This window comes from Geospiza fortis, unplaced genomic scaffold, assembly GCF_000277835.1.
Source record: "Geospiza fortis unplaced genomic scaffold, GeoFor_1.0 scaffold231, whole genome shotgun sequence".
Taxonomy (NCBI): domain Eukaryota; kingdom Metazoa; phylum Chordata; class Aves; order Passeriformes; family Thraupidae; genus Geospiza; species Geospiza fortis.
This window is the reverse complement of record NW_005054351.1, coordinates 4,289,792-4,311,751: the sequence shown is the minus strand read 5'-3', so window position 1 is coordinate 4,311,751 and position 21,960 is coordinate 4,289,792. Positions and strand designations below refer to the sequence as shown.

General features: G+C 37.6%; 1 protein-coding gene across 1 annotated transcript in view; it reads left to right on the top strand.

Annotated features, from left to right (window-relative positions):
• The window catches only part of OSBPL10 (oxysterol binding protein like 10), a 79,816-nt gene that overhangs the window by 24,999 nt on the left and 32,857 nt on the right, over positions 1-21,960 (top strand). Inside the window, exons 4-5 of the mRNA XM_005423391.1 lie at positions 7,303-7,513; positions 15,884-16,044. Coding sequence (XP_005423448.1) covers positions 7,303-7,513; positions 15,884-16,044 — 372 coding nt within the window. The remainder of the gene's footprint in view (positions 1-7,302; positions 7,514-15,883; positions 16,045-21,960) is intronic.

Below are 21,960 nucleotides of genomic sequence, written 5' to 3'. Positions count from 1 at the left end.
GGAATATTTGTGGGCAGAATTCTTTCCTGTTTACAGTTTAAGGATGTTCTTTTCAGTCTGAAGGTCAGGTTTTATTGCAGGCGAAGTGTACAGATATGTTACTGGTGGTCATCTGGTCCTGTACCTGTTTCTACACTAGACACTTTAAAAGCTGAAGTGCAAAATTATCTTGATAAGAGATTTCTGTTAGCTATTGGAGTACTTCCAGCAGCAACCTCTATTCTTAGTTATTTCATCTTAGCTATGTATTAAGCTGTGATTTTGTCTTCCTGGCTTGCATGCTATAGATGGAATCCCATGGCAAAATCTGTTATGTGACTCTACTGAAGAAAAAAGTGAAGTCTGTAAATCCTTGTAAATCCTTGTCAGAAAATGTCTTTTGTCAAGTAAGATGGACATAGCAAGTAACCTTGAGTAGTGTGAGAACTCTTCTCAGTAATTTAAATCAAGGCAAAAGTTCACTTCCTCTGCTGTGGTTATGCTTAACTCAAAACAACAGAACATTGCATTTGAAAAAACCCCCACTTTTACTGCATTTTTGTGAGTTACCTTCATTTGCCAGACATCTCAGTTGGTGAGGTGTTCTTTCTGAGCTGATGATTAACAGTATTTACAGTAGTCTTGCATGTGTGTTGATGCTCTTTCCTTTTTCAGAATAAATAGTGGAAAGCGGGCAAGTTTAATGGGAATAGTGTTGGATTTGTGAATATGAGCTGAATCGGTAGCTAGGGCGTCCAATTAGTGACTGGTGTGATTGCTTTAGTGGCATAGGAGTTCCAGGTATCAGTATCTTGCATTTTGATGTATTCTTGATAGATGCATGTGTATATATATATACACATATATTCTACTTATACTGACTGTTTTAACTTTTGATTTTTGCATATGACAGTTTGTAGTGTTGATGAAATACAGGTCAAGATTGCAAGAGGAGTCCTTGCTCAATGTCAGAATTGATGACTGTGTTAGGTTCATGTGGCAACACAGTATATCACATTTACAGTGACTTAAAAGGTTTTTGTTTCTTGTGTGTGGACTCTTCTGTTCCTCATTTGCTTTTAAGAAAAAAGATGTTTTCTGTGAAATAAAGGAAAAAAAAATTCCAAACTCCCGTGAAATCTGCTTGTTTAACGATGGTAAAATGTCCTGGCTCATACATCACTTGTGACTTATTCTAGAGTAGTTTGAAAAGCTGGTCTCACCTCCTGTCCTTTCCTGGTGTTTTCTGAAAAGTTATTTTTCTGGTACTATTTTCTAAAAAGCAAAATGGTAGTATTTCCTGAAAGTGTATGTATGCATGTGTCAGAGAGAGAGACTGTTTTCATATTAGAAAACCCACCCCAAATGAAGCGCCAATCAATCAAATCCTGCCAAAAAATACTTCAGCAGCAAGCTGGCTATTTCCCAGTCTTTAAAAGAAGTAAATTTCTCACAAGGACAGCTTGACTTGGAGTTTTAAGGAGTGATGCATGTTGCATTTCTATTACTATTAAAGCGTCTAAAGATTTTTCTACACAACTGTTTATTTTTACAGATGCTCTATTTTTTGTATAAGCACTTTTTATTGTGTTGTTTATTTCCCCATGTTTTTAATAACTGTTTTCAACTTGCATGCAGTCAATAATGGAAAGGATTTAAAAATAAAAATGACTGCATTAAATCTTTCAGAGGAATTGCCTAAGATAAGTTGTCAGACCACGTGCTGCTGGCGATGGTGCGCAGAGATTACTACAGCAGAGAAGAGTTATTAACTGATGGAGCAGAATTTCTCTTTCATGAATGATTTCTGGCGTGTCAGATGAGCTTGATGATACAGGATTTCTGTGTTTTTTCAGTGCTAAAAGAATGTTTTCTTTTTTCTCTGGAGTGTTTTGGATTTTTCCTCATGCATGGGTAGGCATATCTTAATACTGACTATAAAGGATTCAATTATGTTATCAACACTATTTAAACAACATTTAAACTAAATTTAAACTAAAATTGAAATTGCTCATGTGTGTATCAGATTGTGGTTGGCACAGTCTGAAGAATCTCTCTCATGTTTTATATTCTAGAAGGAGGATAGAATGATCTGAAGCATTTAAATCATTATGTAGAAAGACAGGATTGGTGATGCTACTTGTTTTCATGGCCAGCTCCATGTGGCCCCTGTGACAGAGGGAGAGTGTCTGCTTGCCCTCTGAGGTCATATGGCTGATGTCATTCTTCCTTTGAGGAACCTGAAGTCACTGTCTCAGGAGGTGCCCCTGTGGCAGCTGTGGATTGAGAAGCTTTACAGATGGCATGAAGCTGGTGTTTGCTTTAGGTTGTTGTGATACACTGTGTTAATTGGGCAAAATCCTGGAGGATCAGTAATTCTAGAAAGAAAGATGTCTGATAATACACATCTGTCCTAGACAAACAGACTTATGCCTGTTAGTCTTGGAGTCTGAATAACAAAAGCATTTAAAATAAAATAATGTCAAAAGCAATCATATGCTCTTACAGTTAGGTGTGGCTGTTCAGTTTTCTGCGTTTGAAGTTTCTGTTTATTTTTGTTGTCAGACGGGAGGAAAAATCTTGAATAGAGATTATTTGTTATTATACTTAATAATTTGGAATCTCTCCCTTTCTCTTTCAAGTTTCAGAAACCAATTGAAGTCTTAAATCAAAAATGGCATTCAGATTTTTTAAGATTATTTCTCTGCATGGGAAAGAATAGTGTATCATCTAGTATTTTAACAAAATGTTGAATTCCTGTATTTTTTTCTTTTAGCATGGAAAATAGCGCTTCAGTTTTTCATTTTTACTTCCTAGTTTAATTTTTAATAACTAATTTTAGTTTATTTACCACATGAAAGAATGTTCTTTCATCTTATTATGTCTGAAATAAATTTCTTTGCAAACCTAGGGTATCTCATGGCTTTTTCTGCTTTTCTTCCACATACTGTGGAAATAACCCTGAGAATTAGTAATTTCTACTTACCATTTGTTTGGATTCTCCTCACATAAGTGTTTGGTCTCCTGCATACTGGTTGGCTGTGTTTTCAGAGCAGGAGGTGCAGTTCCAGCTGTGAAGGAGTAGGTAGCAGTTGCTGGGGCTGGGTTAAGTAGAGAAATTGATCACACAGGATGTTAAGATCAGCCCTGAAGAGGAGGAAGCGGGCAGCAACCAAAGCTTTGGATTGTCTTGTTTTGGAGCAAGTGGTAGGGAGGGCATGACCTAGAGAGGAAAGCATCACATAGTTTCCTGTTGCATTCTGACATTCATGAGAGGGTCATTGGATGGCAGGTTTCTTGGAGTGTAGTTTTACTCAGGAGAATTTGTTGGCTTTGCGTGGCAAGGCTTTGGCATGAGAGGGGCCACAGACATGGCTTCTGTGAGAAGCTGCCAGAAGCTTCCCCATGTCTGACAGAGCCAAGGCCAGCTGGCTCCAAGATGGACCCGCAGTTGGCCAAGCCCGTCGGCCACGGTGATAGAGCCTCTGGGATAAAGTTTAAGAACGGAGGAGAAACTGCTGCTGGCAGAGAAGAGAGGAGTGAGAAAATGTGAGAGAAGCAACTGCAGACACCAAGGCCAGTGACAAAGGGGGGGAAGGTGGTGCTCCAGATACTGGAGGAAAGATTTCCCTGGAGCCTGTGGTGCAGCCCATGGTGGAGCAGGATGTCCTACAGCCCATGGAGGCCCATGGTGAACCGAGATCCACCTGCAGGCTGTGTAGGACCCTGCCAGAACAGATGGATGTCTGAAAAAGGCTGTGACCCCGGGGGCAGCTTGGGCTGAAGCTGACAGGACTTGTGACCCTGTGAAAGACGTGCACTGCAGCAGTTTGTGCAGGACTGTTTGCCAGGCTGGATCAGGTGAAGAGAGCAAGGAGCATAGAGTGGCAATGTGTCATGATCAGGCTGTAACTTCCCCTAAGTGTCCCCCTGTGCTGCTCTGGGGAAGGGGGTTGTGAAACTGGGAATGAAGTTAAGCCTGGGAAGAAGGGAGGATGGAGGAAAAGTAAGATTTGGTTTTATTTTCTCACTGCCTTACTCTGATTGGTACTAATTACACTGATTTCCCTGAGTTGAGTCTGTTTTACTTGTGATGCTAATTGGGTGACCTCCCTGTTCTTATCTTGACCCCCAAACCTTTTGTTGTTCAGCCAAGGAGGGGAAGCAGTGGGCGCTGGGTAACCACTACAAGAACACAGGCAATACCTGAGAGTTTCTGACAGGCTAAAAGCTCTGAATCTCCTTCACGCTTCAGGAGCAGCTGTTAATTGGGAACACTTGTCATCTGCTTGTTCTCCTGAATCAGAAGATGGAGAAAGAAGCAAACTATGCATTTAAGCTGGTGTCTTCCTAGGATGAGGTTTCCTCTTACTGAACATTTTGCAGTTAGGTAAATGCAGGCCTAATAATGCTAGATATTTGCACACGTGAAATTCCTTTTTATACGTATAGTCCTGGTGGTTCTTTCAGTTTTTTTATTGTACATCTATCATACAGTTGTATGTTTGAAGTTTCAGTGCTTTTCTGAGAATGTGCAGTTGTTTTGTGATATTATGAGAATATATAGGTGAGGAGGAGTTGTCAAATCCAAAACAAGAGTGGAAAGAGAAATAGGTTAATATTTGGTGAGAAGATGGGCAAATACCCTTTGTTGTTGTTACAAGTAGAGAACTACTACTTTGAGCTTTCTTTATTTGCAAATGGGAAGCATGGAGAATTGAAAGGTGCTGAAATAGCCCCATGTAAGAGCAAAGTCATTCAAAATTAGGCAAGTTATTTCACTTTGTGAAAGAAAAGTTAGAAACTTCCCTTTTTCAAAATCAAAGCTTTTCATTTTGAAACCACCTTAGAGTGCTAGTAAGTCAAGCATTTTGCCTCTCCTCTCTTGGGAGAAAGCGAAAAACAGACCCAGCAGTAAGACAGAGGATGATGCTATAACTGTGTGATTTAGTGGCTGTCCTCTCATGTTTTTAATGAGTTTCATCTTGTATGGTTTGGTGTTTTTGTGCTAGCTCCTCCTTGATTTACTCTCTGTAGAACAACTACACTTCAGCTCTTCTGAAATCTTTTGTCAAGGTCTTTAAAAAATTGGCAAACATATAAAAAAAGTTCAGTTATTTCTATAATATATGTCATTTCCTTATGCTTTTTGCCATTGAGATCTGTCACTTTACAGATCTTTACACTTTTCTGCATCTTTGTTCTGGGCATTCAACACCCTAAGCAGTGTGGTTTTGATCGGTGTTTGAGCAGTAAAAGTTCAGCAAGTTCTAGTACTTTGAATCCTACACAGAAGTTGCAGTTCCAGATGTCTTCTGCTGTGTCAGGTCTGTAGACCAGCTGCTGGTATCACAACTATAGCATGAAACTAGGTAGCAAGGAAAAGCTGAATCAAAAGCCTGCTGTAAAGCTGTCTTAGGTCAGCTAGAAAACAGTAAGACTTGGACCAACACCTTGTTTTGGACAAAGGTAGAATAAATCTTTGATTTTATTGAAATTTCTCCTGATCTAGGAAGAATACAGCTGACAAAAGCTTGTAAACTTTTGGGCTGGCTGATAGCTGCAAACATTCAGTTAATTTTCCAAATGTTTTCTAAACTCCCTGATCAGTTTATCTTATGCTCCTGTCTAATCTGCGAATGAATCCTTTATTAAGGGGGAGAGGAAAATTGAAATATTTGAAGTTTTCAAAATTTTTCTTTTGGTTTCATTCTTTATTTTATTTTTTAATGGAAGCAAATCTTGGATTTGTAAGCTGCCCCCCCCACCAAATAAGATAAAAAGTAGGAAAACTAGTCACTTGGAAATGAAAATAGAACATTTCTGTCACTGTGAAGTATGAGAAAGTCAGGTTTTCAATTTCACACTCTTCTGCAGGATAGGAAAAGGAGAGGAGCAGTTTTCCATACAACTATATTGTTTAGACTTCCAGGGAGATGGTAATCTTTTTTTTCTCCTGGCTGTTCCTTCTGTTTGCCTCCTTGTGCTCTTTCCATGAAGGAGGAATACTTGCATTGCCTGGGATTGATTCTGTGGTTCCCTAAAGCTGCATATTGGAGAGGTTTGTGTCACCTTCTGACAGGTCTTGTTTTCTGCCAGAGGGAATTAAAATTGTCTGTGGCTTTTACTGAAGTTTTGGCCTCTGTTTTAAATGTTGATTATTAAAATGTCATGTTAACCTTCAGCAAGACATTTGGCTAAATTTATGAACTGCAACATCATCATCTTGTGTAATTCTAGTCTTTTTTTGCAGGAGTGATTATTTCATCTCTGAGTTCAGTTTCCTTTCTAGCTTTTCAGTGCACTCAACATATATTTTTTAATCAGTCAATTTACAATAATGTACGAGGGCTGCAGGAAACACACAATACTTGAAAATATAATAATGATAATAAAAAAGTCATGAAGTCTATAATACATTTTTACAGTACAGTAGTGTGGACAAATGGAGCTTGAATCATTGTTTATTATGATGTCTTCAGATAGACTTTTCTGAAAACTCTGTATATCTCAAGTGTAGACCTGTAAATTTTTGCAGCAAGGTTTTTGCAAGGTAAGTGTAAGAGGCTTGTCATATGCATATATGATTTCCTACAGGCTGCAAAAATGGAGAGAGAAATTTTGAATATATTCTTTTTCTTTTGGCTTTAGGATTTTGAAAGCTTGCCAATTTCTTAAAGAGCAGCCTGCTCAAATACTGTTTTTACCTGCTATGCAAGCCACCCTTTCATCTTCATCTGGATGGTCCAAACCTAGAAAGAGGTTAACTTTCTGCCTGACAGCTGGTATTCATATTGGATATGAAATAAGTACTCTAAGTTGCTTCCTATGCTAATGTCTGTAAACTTAAAAATTACTGCATTTTGTAAAAATGGGTCCTTTTGAGAAATGGGTAATGCCTGTTCTTAAACTGTGATGAGATACTTTATGTAGGAAAGGAGGAGGGACAGTGTCACTTCCTTGGGTGTCTCAGATCACATACACAGGCAAGAAAATCTAAGCCTAAATCAATAATGGAGAAGGAAGTAGAATTTTCATACTTTTCTTTACAAAGACTTGCAGAAAGTATGAGTCACTATTAAACCTACTGTGAAGCTACTATTTTAAGAGACTATTTTCTCTAACATAGTCTTGACATTTTTACAGGCCTTTGCTAGTCTCAAGCCCTTCGTTTTTGTAGGTGAGTATATGGTGTGTTTGGATCAGAACATTAACATCCATTTGTGGTAGTTCTTCACATTTAGTCACTATTTCAATCCATAAGAATTTAACGGCTACATAGTGATATTTCCTATGACAGCAGATGTTTTTGGACTTTTACAGATCATGAGCCAAGCTGAAGGACAGCAGAAGAATCTTGTACAAGCCATTGAATCTCTCCCAAATTCTGGACCTCTTACTGCCTTGGATCAGGACTTGCTACTTTTAAAAGCTACCTCTGCTGCCACCCTGAGCTGCCTTGGAGAATGCCTGAGTCTCCTACAGCAAAGCATGCATCAAGTGGGCCACCAGCATAACAGGACACTGTCATCAGGTGAGCACAAGCTCCCTTGGATATTGTTTCATGTACTTTGGAGTGTTTTATTATGATATGAAGCAGGCAAAATGAACCATTCTCAGAGAGGCAAGTTGGGATTAGCTGCTTGTGAGCTTCTGCAGTCTCAAACACTCTAATTCTTTGCCTAAAAAAAAGATGCAAAATGTATTGCAGTCAGAAGAGGGGAGGAAAAGAGATGGTCCTGAGTTTTCTCAGAAAAATTGGTCCTGAAGACAGCTACACAAAAAACGAGGCATGGGGAAGAGGTATATATAAACCTACACTCTTAATGGCAGTGTGGAACAAGCTTGGTTGTTTTGGTTTGCTCCCCCTCCTTTTTATTTTACTAGATTTCAATCTCAATACAGATTTGTTTGATAAAAATAATGCTATGCAATACTACAGTGAAAATAATATTTCTAGTTTTCTGCATGGAAGGATGCTGCTGAGGTGGATTTATTTTGTTCTGTGGTTTTCTTTGAATCTGGAAGGAGTTCTCCATGCTTAAAAAAAATGTGGCAAGTTTTATGAACCTAAAATGTCAGTGTGGTACTACAGTGAGCTCTGCAGGCATGAGCCTCTCAGTCTCCATGTACGTCAGTTTTTCCAATTCACCCAGTTCTGGATCTGTCCATACTACTGGAAGCTGGACCTTGAGCTTTCTGGAAGGGTGGTTAGCATTTTCCCAGGCATAAACTGCACTGCCAAGTCTTAAGAACAAGAGCAAGTGTTGATGTAAGAGAAGCAGCAGCAGAACTCTGGATAAGGGGTGGCTTTTTGTGTTTCCTCTGGGTGCTTCTGAAACAATCCCCCTCAACCTGCCCTTACTTGCAGTAGGTTCACTGCAGGGCAGGACATGCCCTCAAGGCTGCTGAGGTGGCACACTGGGACAGCCTCTGAAGCATTCCCATTGTGAGGAGAATAGAAATGTGAAAGGGTTAGTTGGGAAGCAGGAAAATGATATGAAAGTGGTTCTTGGAAAAAACAATAATAAACCTTCTGACACCTGTGCTGTGGTATGTGCTGACGTTCCCATATCCAGATGCTGATCGGTTTCATAAGGGAACATGATTTTTAAAAAATTGGCATTTTCTTGTAGAAAATACAAACCTCCCTTGCACTTACCTAAGTAGTAATGATAAAGTGCATTAAATTAAATTATTTGATATAACTTTATTTCAGAAAATTATGGTTTGAAACACAGATGAAAAACATCCTTCAAAGAAAAGTTACTTTCTACTTTCAAGGTCCCTGAAGGTTCTTTTTCATCTTGATGTGATCTTAGTGAACTGTCAAGAGATAGATGCCTTGAGGTGTACGTGTCCTTGACTCTGTGTCCACTTAATCTTCTGTTAAATCAGTCTTTGTTTTGACTTGATAATGGCTTTTTTGAGGATCTATGGACAGGAAGAGAGAAAAGCAAGCAAAGCATTAGTAATTGCTTAAAGGGAATCACCTTTTTTTTTTTTTAAGGAAAGTCATTACTATGAAATACTGAATTATAAAATTTAATAATTGTTTTTATTTGTTCTTCCTAAGACTGTAAACTTGCATGAGAATCCTTTCAGGAATCAAAATTCTGTAGGACTGGTTCACATCAGCATCTTTGGTGTAACTGTGAGAACTTGAATGCAAGCAGTTAATTCTTCAGTGTGTGGGTGGGTTTATTCTTTGGTATGGAAGTAAAAAAAAAAAAAAAAAGAACTAAGAAGGGAACTAAAAGCTGCTGAAATATTTAGTCTCTTCTCCCTCACTGAAATGATTTTTTTCCCTAGGCCTTATTATGCAACACAGTTGCCTGAAAGAACCTGGCCTACAAGTCTTGATTACTGATTTTCCTACACACTTAATCTTTTCCAGGCGTACTTTGATAGACTTAATGTTTGTGCTGAGTCGGTAGAGTTTCAGAGTCATCAAAGCTGCATAAGCTCATACCTACTCAGAATAAAGCCTTTAAGTAATCCCCTAGCAAACTAATTCTGAGAGATGATCTAGTTCATTTTGATTGTGTCCTCCAGGTGAATTCTTTCGATTTTATACCCAGCAGGTACAATAGAAGATGACCTTTTCTGTCACTGTCAGGTGAAAATTACTCTTGTTAGTTTAAAAACCATGTGCTCCTATGGTAGGAATTCTCAAACACCTTGCTTGTGAGACATCCTGTGCCATTTATTGCTGAGTGCTTCCCTCCCAGTGCTGTCTCATTACCCGCTGTGTGGTGTAAAAATGCTAATGGCATTGTGGGGCAGAATGCATAGATAGAGACAAGATAGAAATTTGGTAATTTATTTTCTTGCTTCTAGCCTACAGTTCATGAAAGCAATCCAGTCCAGGCAGGCAATAGTCTTCCTAGTGTGGAGTGTGAGAAATACTCAATTGCTTAGCTTGGGTAACTTGAACCTACCCCTGAGTTTGTTTTCCTTCAGCATCCAAAGCTTTCACTATTATGCCATAAAGAGAGAGAACTGCCTTAAAAGTAGATCCATATCTACTTAATCTGTACCTTTCCTTGTGTCCTTGGGGTCTTTATACTCGATTGTGCAAGTTTTGTGACTTCCCTGGAGGCCTTGCAGTCTTACCGCCTCTAAAGCAAAGACTTAAAAGTGGCTGAGAATACTTGTGGAATGCTCTCATGAAGATTATAATGAACTAGTTACTATTTTAAACAGACACTGACATTTATTGTTTTAGACAAGGAAAAAAAGTGTCTTTGTTTTGATGTAAATATTTTTGTTGCTTTGTTTTCCAGTAATTAGAGTAGAAAGAAATCAGCATTCACTTTAGTGGAATCTTGTCCAGAATCTACAATTATGTAGGTCATGACTTAAAATATTTTTATGGCGTCCTTTCTAATGGAATAGTTCAAGGATTACATGTTTTTTCCATTTCATGTTTCTCATGAATTGTCAGTCTTAGACCTCAAGCCTACCAGCAGACATGAAGATTAAACTGAAGTCTTCAATCTTGTCTTGAAAGCTAGTCAATGATTTTTTTTATTTCTACTCTGAAGCTTTATGGAAGGGTTTTTGAGATTGTCTTATTTTGGAAGCAAATCAACAAGAACAGTCAGTGAAGCAAAATCCTGTCTGTGTTTCTACTTTTAAGTAAAATGAATGTAAAAATAATTTTTAGCTGTCATTATTAAAGGTATGTGCATTGATCACTGCCTAAATTTTTGTAACTTTTTTTTTCTTCCATTGAAAAATATGCCAGACAAAGGTATTATTAGCTGAAAGTATTGGTTATATATAATGTGAATTGAGGATGAGATATTGCAAATTTACAAGTTTCTTTGTGTTTGGGAATTACATTTTTTTGGTAGGATGGTGGAAAATGTCAAGGCCTTTCTTTTTGGTTGGGAATGTCACCACTTAGGTACATCAAAAGTGCCTTCTGACAGACTTGAGTTTATTTGGCATGCAGACAAGGAGCACACATCTTTGAAAATAAAAATGTGGAGAAGAGACTTTTGTCTTCATTTCTAACTTTAGAAGTTCTAGTGTTATTTTTTCCCAGCTCTGTATACAGCCTTTGGCAGAGGAGTATCTCCAGAGCCTGTTGACTGCAATTGTTAACATTCTTCCCTCCCAGACTGCTAACGGAGCAAACTTGAATGTTTGTTTTAATGTAGCTCTACCAGCGTATGTTGTGTTTTAGATCTGTTTTGGTTTTTTTTAATTTATTCTGGTGTTTTGGCAGAGAGAATCCTCTCCTATAGTAGCAGCCTGCACAGATCAATTTGTTCTTTTAATCTGCGTTTCACTTTGGCCTTTACTGAATTAAGCATCTTCCCAATAGGAATTCCCTCCTATATTTTTTATCTCTCCCTTGCCCACTTTTCCAAACTGTAGAACGTTTCATTTTTCTTAAGATTTTTTAAAAACAAAACCAAACTTATCCTTACTATAGATTTTCTGCAGTTCACTTTAATGTGCAAACGCTGCTGATTTTGGGTCCCATGGAAACAATTCTGGAGTTGGGGGCAGGATATACTTGAGCTTTTTATTCTCTATTGTCTCCTTTTTGGAGAAAATAAATGGATAGGAAGGACAAAATCTTGATGCTTTCCATTTGTTGACAAATGACTGCTAGGAATTCTCTTGCAGCTGATGACAAGAGAGAAAAATGAGTAGAAAAGTAAGTCCTTGTTTGTGCTTAAATGCATGTGGAGAGCGAAGAGTGAGGAAAGAAAACAGGAGTACAAATTCTTTGTTACTGGTGTACTTTACTAAAGTTGGCTTGGACAGTCTGTTTTCTCTTAATTGCGCCATCTCCAGCCTTGCTTCTGTCAAGAATAACCAGAACAGTTTGCTGTTCTATTTAAAGGTTAATACATTATTCCTTACATGTTCTTCTTTCATTGGAAGATAACATTATTTTCTAATCTCCACAGAACATTAGCAAATGCTGTCTCATGTGAAAAGCAGATGTGCAGCTGCCATTTGCTGTTGCTGGTTCAGTGCACTACTGTAGGGATTCAGCAGAGAGACCAAGTTGTCACATCTATCCCTGGCAGGGGAAGGAATCCAAGTCTAATACTGGTTTCTCCTCAAGGCCTGCCACTGCACTGTTAGGGGATATTTGTTAGAGTATATTTAAAATATGTCCTGAAAGTGTTATCAGCAGATGTTAGTTTACAATCGTGCTAGGGAAAAAAGGCAGTTTTTTTTTTCTTTGTAGTCTCCCAGGCAAGATCAGAGGACTTCAAATTAGAAGCATTTTTGTTATGGAATTGAGATAGATGTTAAGCATATTTCATGCATCAATTATCATGCAAAAGTGAGTTTGAAGGTACATCAGGTACCCAGAAAATCAAAACCAGCAAAAGAAAATGATCAACATTGCTTAACTAAAAAATCTCCTGTAAACCTTCTGTTTGGAGAGAACTCCCCCCACTCCTGCAGTGTACACCTGTAGAAGGGAAAGATGTTTCTTCTGAGGGCATTTGTGTAATACAACCTATTGTGCCCTCTAATACAGATGTTTGTGAACTGCAGCATTGCTATAGGGAAAGGACAAATAGGTTGTGTCTGGATGCTGTGCTTTGCTTAGGTACAGATATTCTCCTGTGCCTTGCTGTACTTGTCTGCTGCATGTTCATCACAGTGGAAGCTGCTGTTGAGGGGAAGAGGGAAGGAAGCTAATTTTGGGGTATGTTCTAGAAGAATGCCTGTTTTGTGTATACATATGCTCTGAAGTTTCAGAGGAATCAGACTTGGGTTTTCATTCCTGGAACTACAGAACTGACACAGTGCAGGCAGGAGAGATCTGGCTGATTTTACTAGTTGTGTATTTGGTATGTCCTTTCTACTTTTTGCATAGTTTACTGCAGAAACAGATGTTTTGTTTTAATTAGTGTAGTGCTTGGCATAGTCTTAAAGCAAGTAGTAAAGTAGTTATGTAGCTGTCAATACTTTTATATAATTTGTGACTGCCTTTCTGGAGAATTCCTTTAGAGCTCTGGAATGTATCAAAATAGATTAGAATTTACCTTTCTGTCACTTGTCTTTGGCTTTGACTGAGAACAGAGGAAAAAATCTGGCTTAAGAAAACCCAAACCAATGACAGCAGTTTTTTCCTATTCTTATCCAACTCAAAAGATAAACTTTCTCATATTATGTTTTTTATATATATATATATATAAAGTGTTTATGAGAACAGGGATTGAACTAGTGATAGAAATTTTGAGTCCCATAAAGTGGCAAAGATGGCAACTCCATTAGAGTGGATCAAATGATTTACAGATGGCAGCTCAATCTGTGGAAAGTAAATTCCAGTAAAAAAACTGGATTAGGTGTGGCACAGACAACAGCTATACCTGTACTATTTTGTGATAAGAGTCATTTGTACTAGTGCAGATGAGAACATTTTGGGTGCATGAAAAACTGAAGAAAAACCTGAAAAACTGTCCTGAAAAGTTTTGGAAAATTGATAATATGAGTAAAGTAGGAGCCATATTGTTGTGGCCTTTCACTTTCTACATAGAGATTGTATTCTAGTCTGCGTTGATTTTAAGATAATTTCTGATGAGTTCTCTTATCAGAGATTGCTTTTGCCTGAAACATGAGCTGCTGTATTAGATACATGGCAAGTCCCTTGGGATGTTATGAGAATGCTGATATCTCAGAGTAAGATTTGTAGATTCAAGGTCATCACACGTTCCCTAATGGCACTTTGAAAGGCCAGATTTTTTTTCAATTTATTCAGAGAGATACTGTTTATTTGTTTAGATTTCTGAGCTCTATGACTTAATATTTTTCCCTGCATATTTCTCTTTGGCAAAGTACTCAAATTCCAGATGCACAGTTTAACGAAACAATTTTTCTTATATGCAAAAGTGTTGAGGAAATTAATGTGCTTTAATATCTTCTGGACTGTAACTCTTGGCATCCTGTTGATGTTGGCTTGGTCATAATGTATTTTTAAGATCTGTTTAAAATTTGATTAGGCTGACAAGATTTGTTCTTTTGTGAGGGTAGCATTGCCCTTGATACAGGAGAGAAAACATGCTTGCCTAGTTCTAACAGTTTCTATTTCTCTTAGAGACTCTAAAATGTGCAGAGAAGTACAAAGGTCTTTTTACAATGTGTTGCACTGAAGAGGAAAACTAGTATAGTGCTTTTAAAAATATGTTTGTCATGATGAAGTAAATGTTCACACTTTAAAATTTCCCCTGAAGTGAGGTACTTCTTCATGTGGGAGTTTTTTATTGTGCTTATTTACATAAACTAGATTTAAAAAAAAATCAAGAATTACTGTTTACAGTGAAGGCCAAATAGATTGTTTGTGCCGAGAGAAAATGGATAGCCCAAGGAAATGATGGGATGACATATTTTTAAAGATTGGCATAAAGAGAAGTCAGCTCAATTTTTTTTTTAGTGTCTCTGTGATAGGAAAATAGCAACAGTAATCCATTATTCAGCTTCTTTGACAGAGAGAAACAGAAAACTAGATCGAGATGTGTTATTGCAAAATAATGAAGACTGAGAAATAATTTGACAACAGAGCCACGGAAATGTTCTTCCTTTGGCAAGAGGAATTTTGTGTAATTGTATGAAAAAAACATTTTAAAAGAAAGCTGGATTTTTTTTTCCTTGTTGGTTACTCAGATCTTTGAAAATAATTTCTTTAAACTACTTGCTTATGCTTTCCTCACGATTTCTTCAGCAAAAGATGGCGCCACAAAAGCACCGTAAGCGAAGTAGATCTGAACTCTTGCCATGTCTTCATAACTTAGTGCTGTTTTAGATGAGAGGAGTGTTCTGTAACTGTTTTGTCTCTAGCATTTGGTAAGAGTTCAGTCAGCTGTGGGATTTGTGGCCCATTTTTTTATAATGGAAGTGCTACTGTAACACCATGCAGCATAGCCTCTCCAGATCTAACCATTTACTTCACTTAGGAGGCAATCTCTGGTAACCCTGGTCATGTGGAGAGGAGAAAGTGCATGTTCTTTAATGTACTTCATGTTACTCTTCATCATCTTAAAAATTTGTCAGTGCTGAGAGGAAATCCTCCCTGTGGCACTAATTGTATATTCATATATAAATTATGGTAATGAATGAAGAGCTGTGATTTTCTTATCCAGATCTCTATGTTTTACAGCAGTGTGTAATTAATAGCTGAAATTTTAAGTCCTGTGCTGAGGGCTAGTAATTTGACTGTTGAGACTATGCTTTAAAGCACTTAGGGAGGAATAGCTGTGCACTTGCCTTAGCTGATTGTACTTTCTGTCGTGGCATCCTTAAATACAGACCCATCCAGGAAATCAAGTGCCCCCAGAAAGAAGGGTTGTTCTGATGCCAAGTTTCATTTGATTCATATTTAATGTGTATCTTTCTAATGAGACCTCTTTTAAACTGTGGTCTTCGTACCAGTAAAGCATTTTAGAAGAAACTTTTAGTAGTACAGGCAGAAATAAAATACAGCTGCTAGGCTTAAAACTTTGATTTCAGGCCATAGAAATGGAGGGTTTAGTTGGATAACTTCATAGCTATGAAAATAGTGGGTTGAGAATTCTTGCTTAATTTCCAAGGTATGCCAGATTTCTATACAGTCATATATTGTTATACATTATACATTCAGGTGGTAGGGCTAACATTCATTGACTAAAAAAAAAAATCACAGATAAGTTTGCCTATAAGATGCTTACTCTGGTTATTTAGGGTGTTTCTTGCCTCCAAAGGCAGGGATATCGTTTGAGATACTGCATAAGCTAGTTCAGAAAGTACAAGATCATTTTTAACTGAAGTGAAGCTGTACATGGAAGCAGAGAAGAGATACAACTCATTTAAATCAGTAGAATGGTGAGGTGAATGGAGGAAATCTGTAATCTTTCTCTCATAAGCTGATACCTATTTTCTGCTTCAGATGGTATCCTGGGATGGCCTGGGCCCAAGTCACACTCCACAGAGGAACTGAAAAATGGTGCCCTCAGCTCCTTATCATCTGCTAGTGCCAACATTACCTGGGCAAGTACCATAGTACCATCTGCAGCCCAGGATGCACAGGCACTACAGCCAAACACTGAGGTAAGAGTGCTTGGTCTCTGCAGAGACCTCTGTTGGTTAGATGCAGACCATGCGTGATGGTGGATTCTTTCATTGATAAATTATTGTATTTTGTCTTGATAGTGTGCTCTTTGTTTGAAGTTACTTGTGAAAATGATAAGTTTCATGCAGCAGTACACTCCAAAAACTTGAAAAATATGTTGATGATATTGTTCTGTGCTTTTACTTTTCTGAGTTGCTTGGGTCAGCAAACTTTGGCAAGTGTACAATGTCTTTCCTAATCTTAAAGGCAATCAACAGATTGTCAATACATATTTTTATCCTCTGTTGCAAATAACAGCTATTTATTTATTTTTCATTCTGGTTTGAGGTACACAGGAGACACTACTTGCTTGCTAGTTGCTCTTCTGTGTTGATGTTTCCTCTTGGGCATCTCTTGAGTATAGCTGACTGTTCTTTGATTTGAAAAATGATGTTATTTTCTGATCCCTTTTCCTGTTAAGTGATTATGGGCAGAAGTTGTCCACATCATCCTGCATCAACCAGCTGATTTGTGCTTTTGTGGCATTTGCTTGGTAAAGGGCAGTTCTGAAGCATCCACTCTTTGAGGAGACTCACTGCTGCGTATCGGCCATCCCACACACTGAAAAAATCTCATCATGGCAAACTTCTGCAGCTTCTGCTGTCTGTTTCAGTAACCAGTCCTGCCCACAAGGAAAACACTTCACTCTGAGACCCTAGAGATTATAGGGCACCTGGAGCACGTGAGACTTGGAGAACTGCAACAAAGATTTTGAAAGAACTGAAGAAACTAGTGAATGCTCTGGGCAATTGGAACGGCTTAAATTAAATGACATTGCTTTAACAAAATATGTAATAGCTGGAGACATCAATAAAGCTATTTTTCCTGTTCTTTTGTAGTATGTTGAATTGAATGTAGTTCAAAAAAGAATTCACAGATAAACCAGGGGTTTTTTTAACATGTCCCTTTGGTCCTCTGTCCTTAGAAAGGAACTTTGAATTCTGTTACACCTAGTGTCCATTTACCAAAGTGTTTAAATTGCCTGTAATTAGTTTTTATTAGGAAGTTGTGTAATTTCTTTTTTCAGATAAGCCAAGTGTGCTTTTTACAGTGTGTTTTTAAGACAAGAGGCTATTTAAGAGTATTGTTTTGGGAGTTACTACTTACTTGAACCACTGCAATCTGTTTCATTAGGATTTTTTTAGTTTTTGTTGGTATTCTTTTTTATTCTTGGTCATCCACTAAAGCCAAATGGGATGTGGAAGCATGAGCTTTGCAGCAAGAATATAAAGAGCAGCAGCTGATTTTACTCACATTGAGATATCATTTTGCAGTTGAGTTGAGACATTTATGACATGTTTTAAATGACTGTTTTTTATGAGTCCAATCCCTTCCTGTTCATTTGCTGATGAGAGACCCTGAGTTGTGTGCGTGGCTTGAGGTACTGCTTTGCTTGTGGAACTCATGATTTATTGAGAAGGGAGTACCCTTGAAGAGGGGAATAGAAACAAGTAAGTGTAGCACTATTTCTAGTGCAGAATTCTCAGTGCTTTGTGGGCAATCTTCCTGAAGTCAGCAACATGCATTTGGAGGTCCTGGGGCATTAGCCATTGAAAAAGAAGAAAAAAGAGGTGGGGGCAGAAAGAGTAAGATTTTTAAGTTAAAAAAAGGTCAGCTCAAGATGGTGTTTCTGGTAGAAACAGCCAGTTTGTGGATTGATGGAGCAACAAGAAACAGCTGGAATCAGGCATGCAATTTTTGTTATGTAGTAGTACAGTTTAATGAGCAGGAATTTGGTTTTACTCTGAGGAAGTGGCTTAAACCAGGATTCATTCCTGGAAGTTCTTTAGAAACCTGCATCTTCTCTTACACAGAGTCTGTGTGTGTGGTGCTGAGATTGATACTCTTGGCTCTGAATCTGAAGGTTTTTAAAAATGTAGCAGATACACTTTTCAGTTTTGATCATTTTGATAAACTTTTTTCTGAGAAACTTAACAGTTACCCTGGTAAGAATGCTATCTGAGCCAGGTAGTCACCCAGGAGATTATGTCTGACCTGCCCAAAGTTATCAAATATGTTTGATTTGCCACAATTTAACAGTTCTGTGAGCAGTATGTAATAATATTTTTGAATATATTGTGGCATTGTGTGTCCAAGGCAAGTGCCTAGATCTGGCACTGAGTAGGCACTTTATTTTCAAAGGTATAAAACCACTGACTGTGCTAATTATTTAGCATGTATAATAATGTATAAAAGCAAATGAAAATCATCACTTGTTTGTAGTCCAGATACTTTGTTGTAAGTAACAGTGGTGACATTAGCAGAGAATGAGAAAATATTTCTAGATGCCATTAGCTGGCATTTTGTTGACACTGAATATCCTGATTTCTTTTTTTTTTTTTTTAATTTATCGGATAGCTTCTTTTAGAAGAAAAGAGGAATCCACAAGTGTCATTCAAATGAAGCTTATTTCTCTTAATGATTTTCTTTTTCAAAAAACCCAGCTAGGCACTAGATAATCTTGGTTTCTTGAAGAAGCTGCTGGGGTATTAATGGGGCTCAACTTTCCAAATATACCTGCCAGAAGAAATAAGCCTTGCTTTTACAGAAGTTATGAGATGAGAGTGCTAGTTCCTGTATCAGTGCTATCAAAATTAATTCCACTCTCTTCTTTGACTGGTCTAGATTAAAAAAAAAATCTGTAATTTCATGGTATAAGTTCTATCTCTTAGTCAGAAGCTATACCCAAAGGAATGGGAAAGAGCTTTTTTACTAACTCTGTGTAATATAGTAGATGGACCAACCAAAAAATTGTGAATTGACCTCTAGGCTGAAATAGAAAATGCCATTAAATGGCTAACCTTGAGGAGCAGCAGACTCAGCTGCTTATATTATGGAGTGTTATTTATAAGGCAAAGGTAATTTTAGGAATGTGGATGAGCAGTGATTTCAAGAAGAGAACAGAGATGTGTTGGGGCAGAGGGGGTTGTGGGTGACTGCTGAGGAATCTCTCCCATCAGCTGCCTGCCAGTGGCAGCAGTTTCCTGGCAGCATGACCGAGTGGCTGAGTGTGTTTAGTGATAACTATGCTAATTCTCAGCACAGCATTCAGACACTTTGCAGCTGTGCATCAAGCAGCATCATTAAAATACCAGGGATGAGTTTTTATGTGTTTATGAAGAGGTGTGTGGATCTTTACAATTCTCTGGAACAACAAAGTTCATCTAATGCAATTTTCTTTGAGTACTTAAGCATTCTTGAGGAATGTAGAAAGTTCTGGAGCTGAGTTTTGACACCATAGGTAACTAAAGTAAAACTTTTCTTTTTGGTCTGTTGTACTGTCAGGGTTTCAGGAATGTAGAGTTTCTTCTCTGGTGAAATAAGGTGGATGCTAAAGATTATAATCTTTAGATAATATGTTGATGTTTACTTGCTTTGGTTTATTTAGAGTGTTTCCTGCTTCCAAATGCAGGGGTATTCTTTGAGATACTGCTTAAACTAGTTCAGAAAAGAAAAGATTTTATGACAGAGATTATTTTCTTATGTGTTCATTGCCTCTTAATCTTTTAGAGTTGTGATATAGGATAGCATGAAGTTAAAGCCTGTTATCTTTACTGAATGAAAGAGTGAATTCCCAGATCAAGCAGTTTTTTCTCTTATTTGCCATATTGTTTTTAATGTTTTATAAATCTCTAAATTTTAGCTTGCTTTTTTGTTTTTCCTGTCCACCTGAAACATCAGATGGAAGGGATAAGGGTTGAACTGCACAGAACTATCCTCAATCTAATGATAGTTGATGTAAAATGCTCCTGTGCATCCCCTAGTGAAGGACTTTTCGCGTAAGTTGTGTTATAATTTCAAGGTAATTTTTAGGGTTTTTCCTTAAAGCAGAACAGAACCAATCTGGTGTGAAATGTGCCAGAGGTACACTCTTCAGACCTCTGATGTGAACTTGGTCTCTGTCCAGGCTGCCGTAAATGGGACCCTGCTTTCTTCATTTAAGGTTTAATAATTTTGAAATTCTTTTAAAGAAATACTGACATTAATTAGTTTGAATTTCATAGTAAATTTAGTTGTAATAAACTTGGTGCCAAAGTAGAATAAAGGTGTGAATCACTTTCATGGGTGAACTATTCCAGTTCAACTAATTGTCATTTTGGGGTCAGAATTCCTCCTCTGAGCTGACAAAGAGTGACTGCAGGCCAAATGCTTCCCCTGACAGCTAAATACAAATAGGTAACAGACTTTTTTTATGGGGTCTGAAAGGGAAGGAATAATTTTCTTTGGATCTAATAGTTCTGTTAAGAATTATTTTAAAAACTGTTCTGTAGCTATATCTGCAGTATAATCCTCTTCATGTGATTTTTATGCCTTAAAATGCCATAGCAGCTGATTCTTCCCATCCTGTGGATCTGGTATCTGTGCTGTCTCTCTGCTTTCCTGTCCCTAGCTTTCCCTTGCCTGTGAGCATGAGCAGCTGTACGCCTGCTCCAAATGGAAGTGTCTTTTTAATGGGATTGAAGTTTGAGCTCTGTAGGATCGAGTCTTTAGCTCTGATTATCTAACTGCTAAAGCAGGTTTTAATTGTGATAGTGATTGCAAGGGCAGTCAAGTCCAGGTTATTAAAGATATTTTGGTCCCCTGGATGATCTGAACCTTGTTTTCAGCTGTAACAGGGAACTGTTCTATTTGGAAGAGTTACTGAATTGTTTAATGTTATAAGTTGATGTATTTTTTCCCATTTCTTCAGGTGATGGTTTTTTCAAGCTGTAATTTGTTTTTTATCTGTATGTAAGTATATATCCTAATATGACTTTAGACTTTAGAGCTATTACAGAATGTATTAGAGATACTAAGAAATAATTTAAAAGATGCTCATGCAATTTTAGACAGCTGGATAAAATAAATTATTTCTAATTCAATATTACCTTTATTTATCCATGTCTCAGCAGATGTGCCCAGGTCTGTGGATTGTTTCCTCGTATAATTTGTTTCTAGTGTTTCCTAATTCCTTTTTGCACTTGACAGAGATGTGTATAATTGATGCTGGGAGATGAGCTTAGCCATGAACATACAGTGCTAGCCACAAGTGCAGTAATGGAAGAGCAACAGATCAGGAAGGGAAAGTAATGTTTGCATTATTACTGAAGGTTCCTTTTCACTGTTTAGTACAGGGTTTCTCAGTGTGCTCTGCTCTTTGTCCTCTGCATGATTAAGTACTTTTCAGGCTGAAGAGCACAGTGAATGGCCTGTAATGATTTAGCTAAATTAATCTCTAGGCAAGGATGGTACCGGTTAATCCATTCACTATGCAGACCATCTAAAAAATGAAATCTGAGATAATCAATTGAAGGTATATTTAAGGATAATCAAGGGAATGTATATTTAAGGATTAAATGTACAATTAGACTAAAAGTAGAATTAAATGACCCTAAGCCTGCTACAGCAGCACTGACAATGACTAAGATAATCTAGCCAATTTTTTTTTTTTTTTTTTTTTTGCCAGCTTTCTGAAATAGCTACTGTGTCAGCAGGCAGTCCTCCAGTAAAACTGTTTATGCAAATAATTAATACAAATTTTATCACCAGCAAACCCACTGCATATTATTGAATCACTTCCACCTCCAAAATGCATGTGTTCCAGCTGCTATCTGTGTAATTGAGAGTAATGCTCTGTGTAAAAAAAACCCTTTTCCCAAATCTGCTTCTAATTTGAATAAACATGAGGTTCTGATTCATGTGGCATTCCATAATTACTAGTGAAAAGTCAGCGAAATCTAATCATTGGAATATAAAGAACTGGGGTTCCCTTGCAGTAAGGCTTGAAAATTACCTTTAAGTGGATCAGTTGCATACTCTAGTCAGTATAAAACCTGTGCCCTGTGCTAAAGGAGCTCCGAAGTCAATGGTAGTTT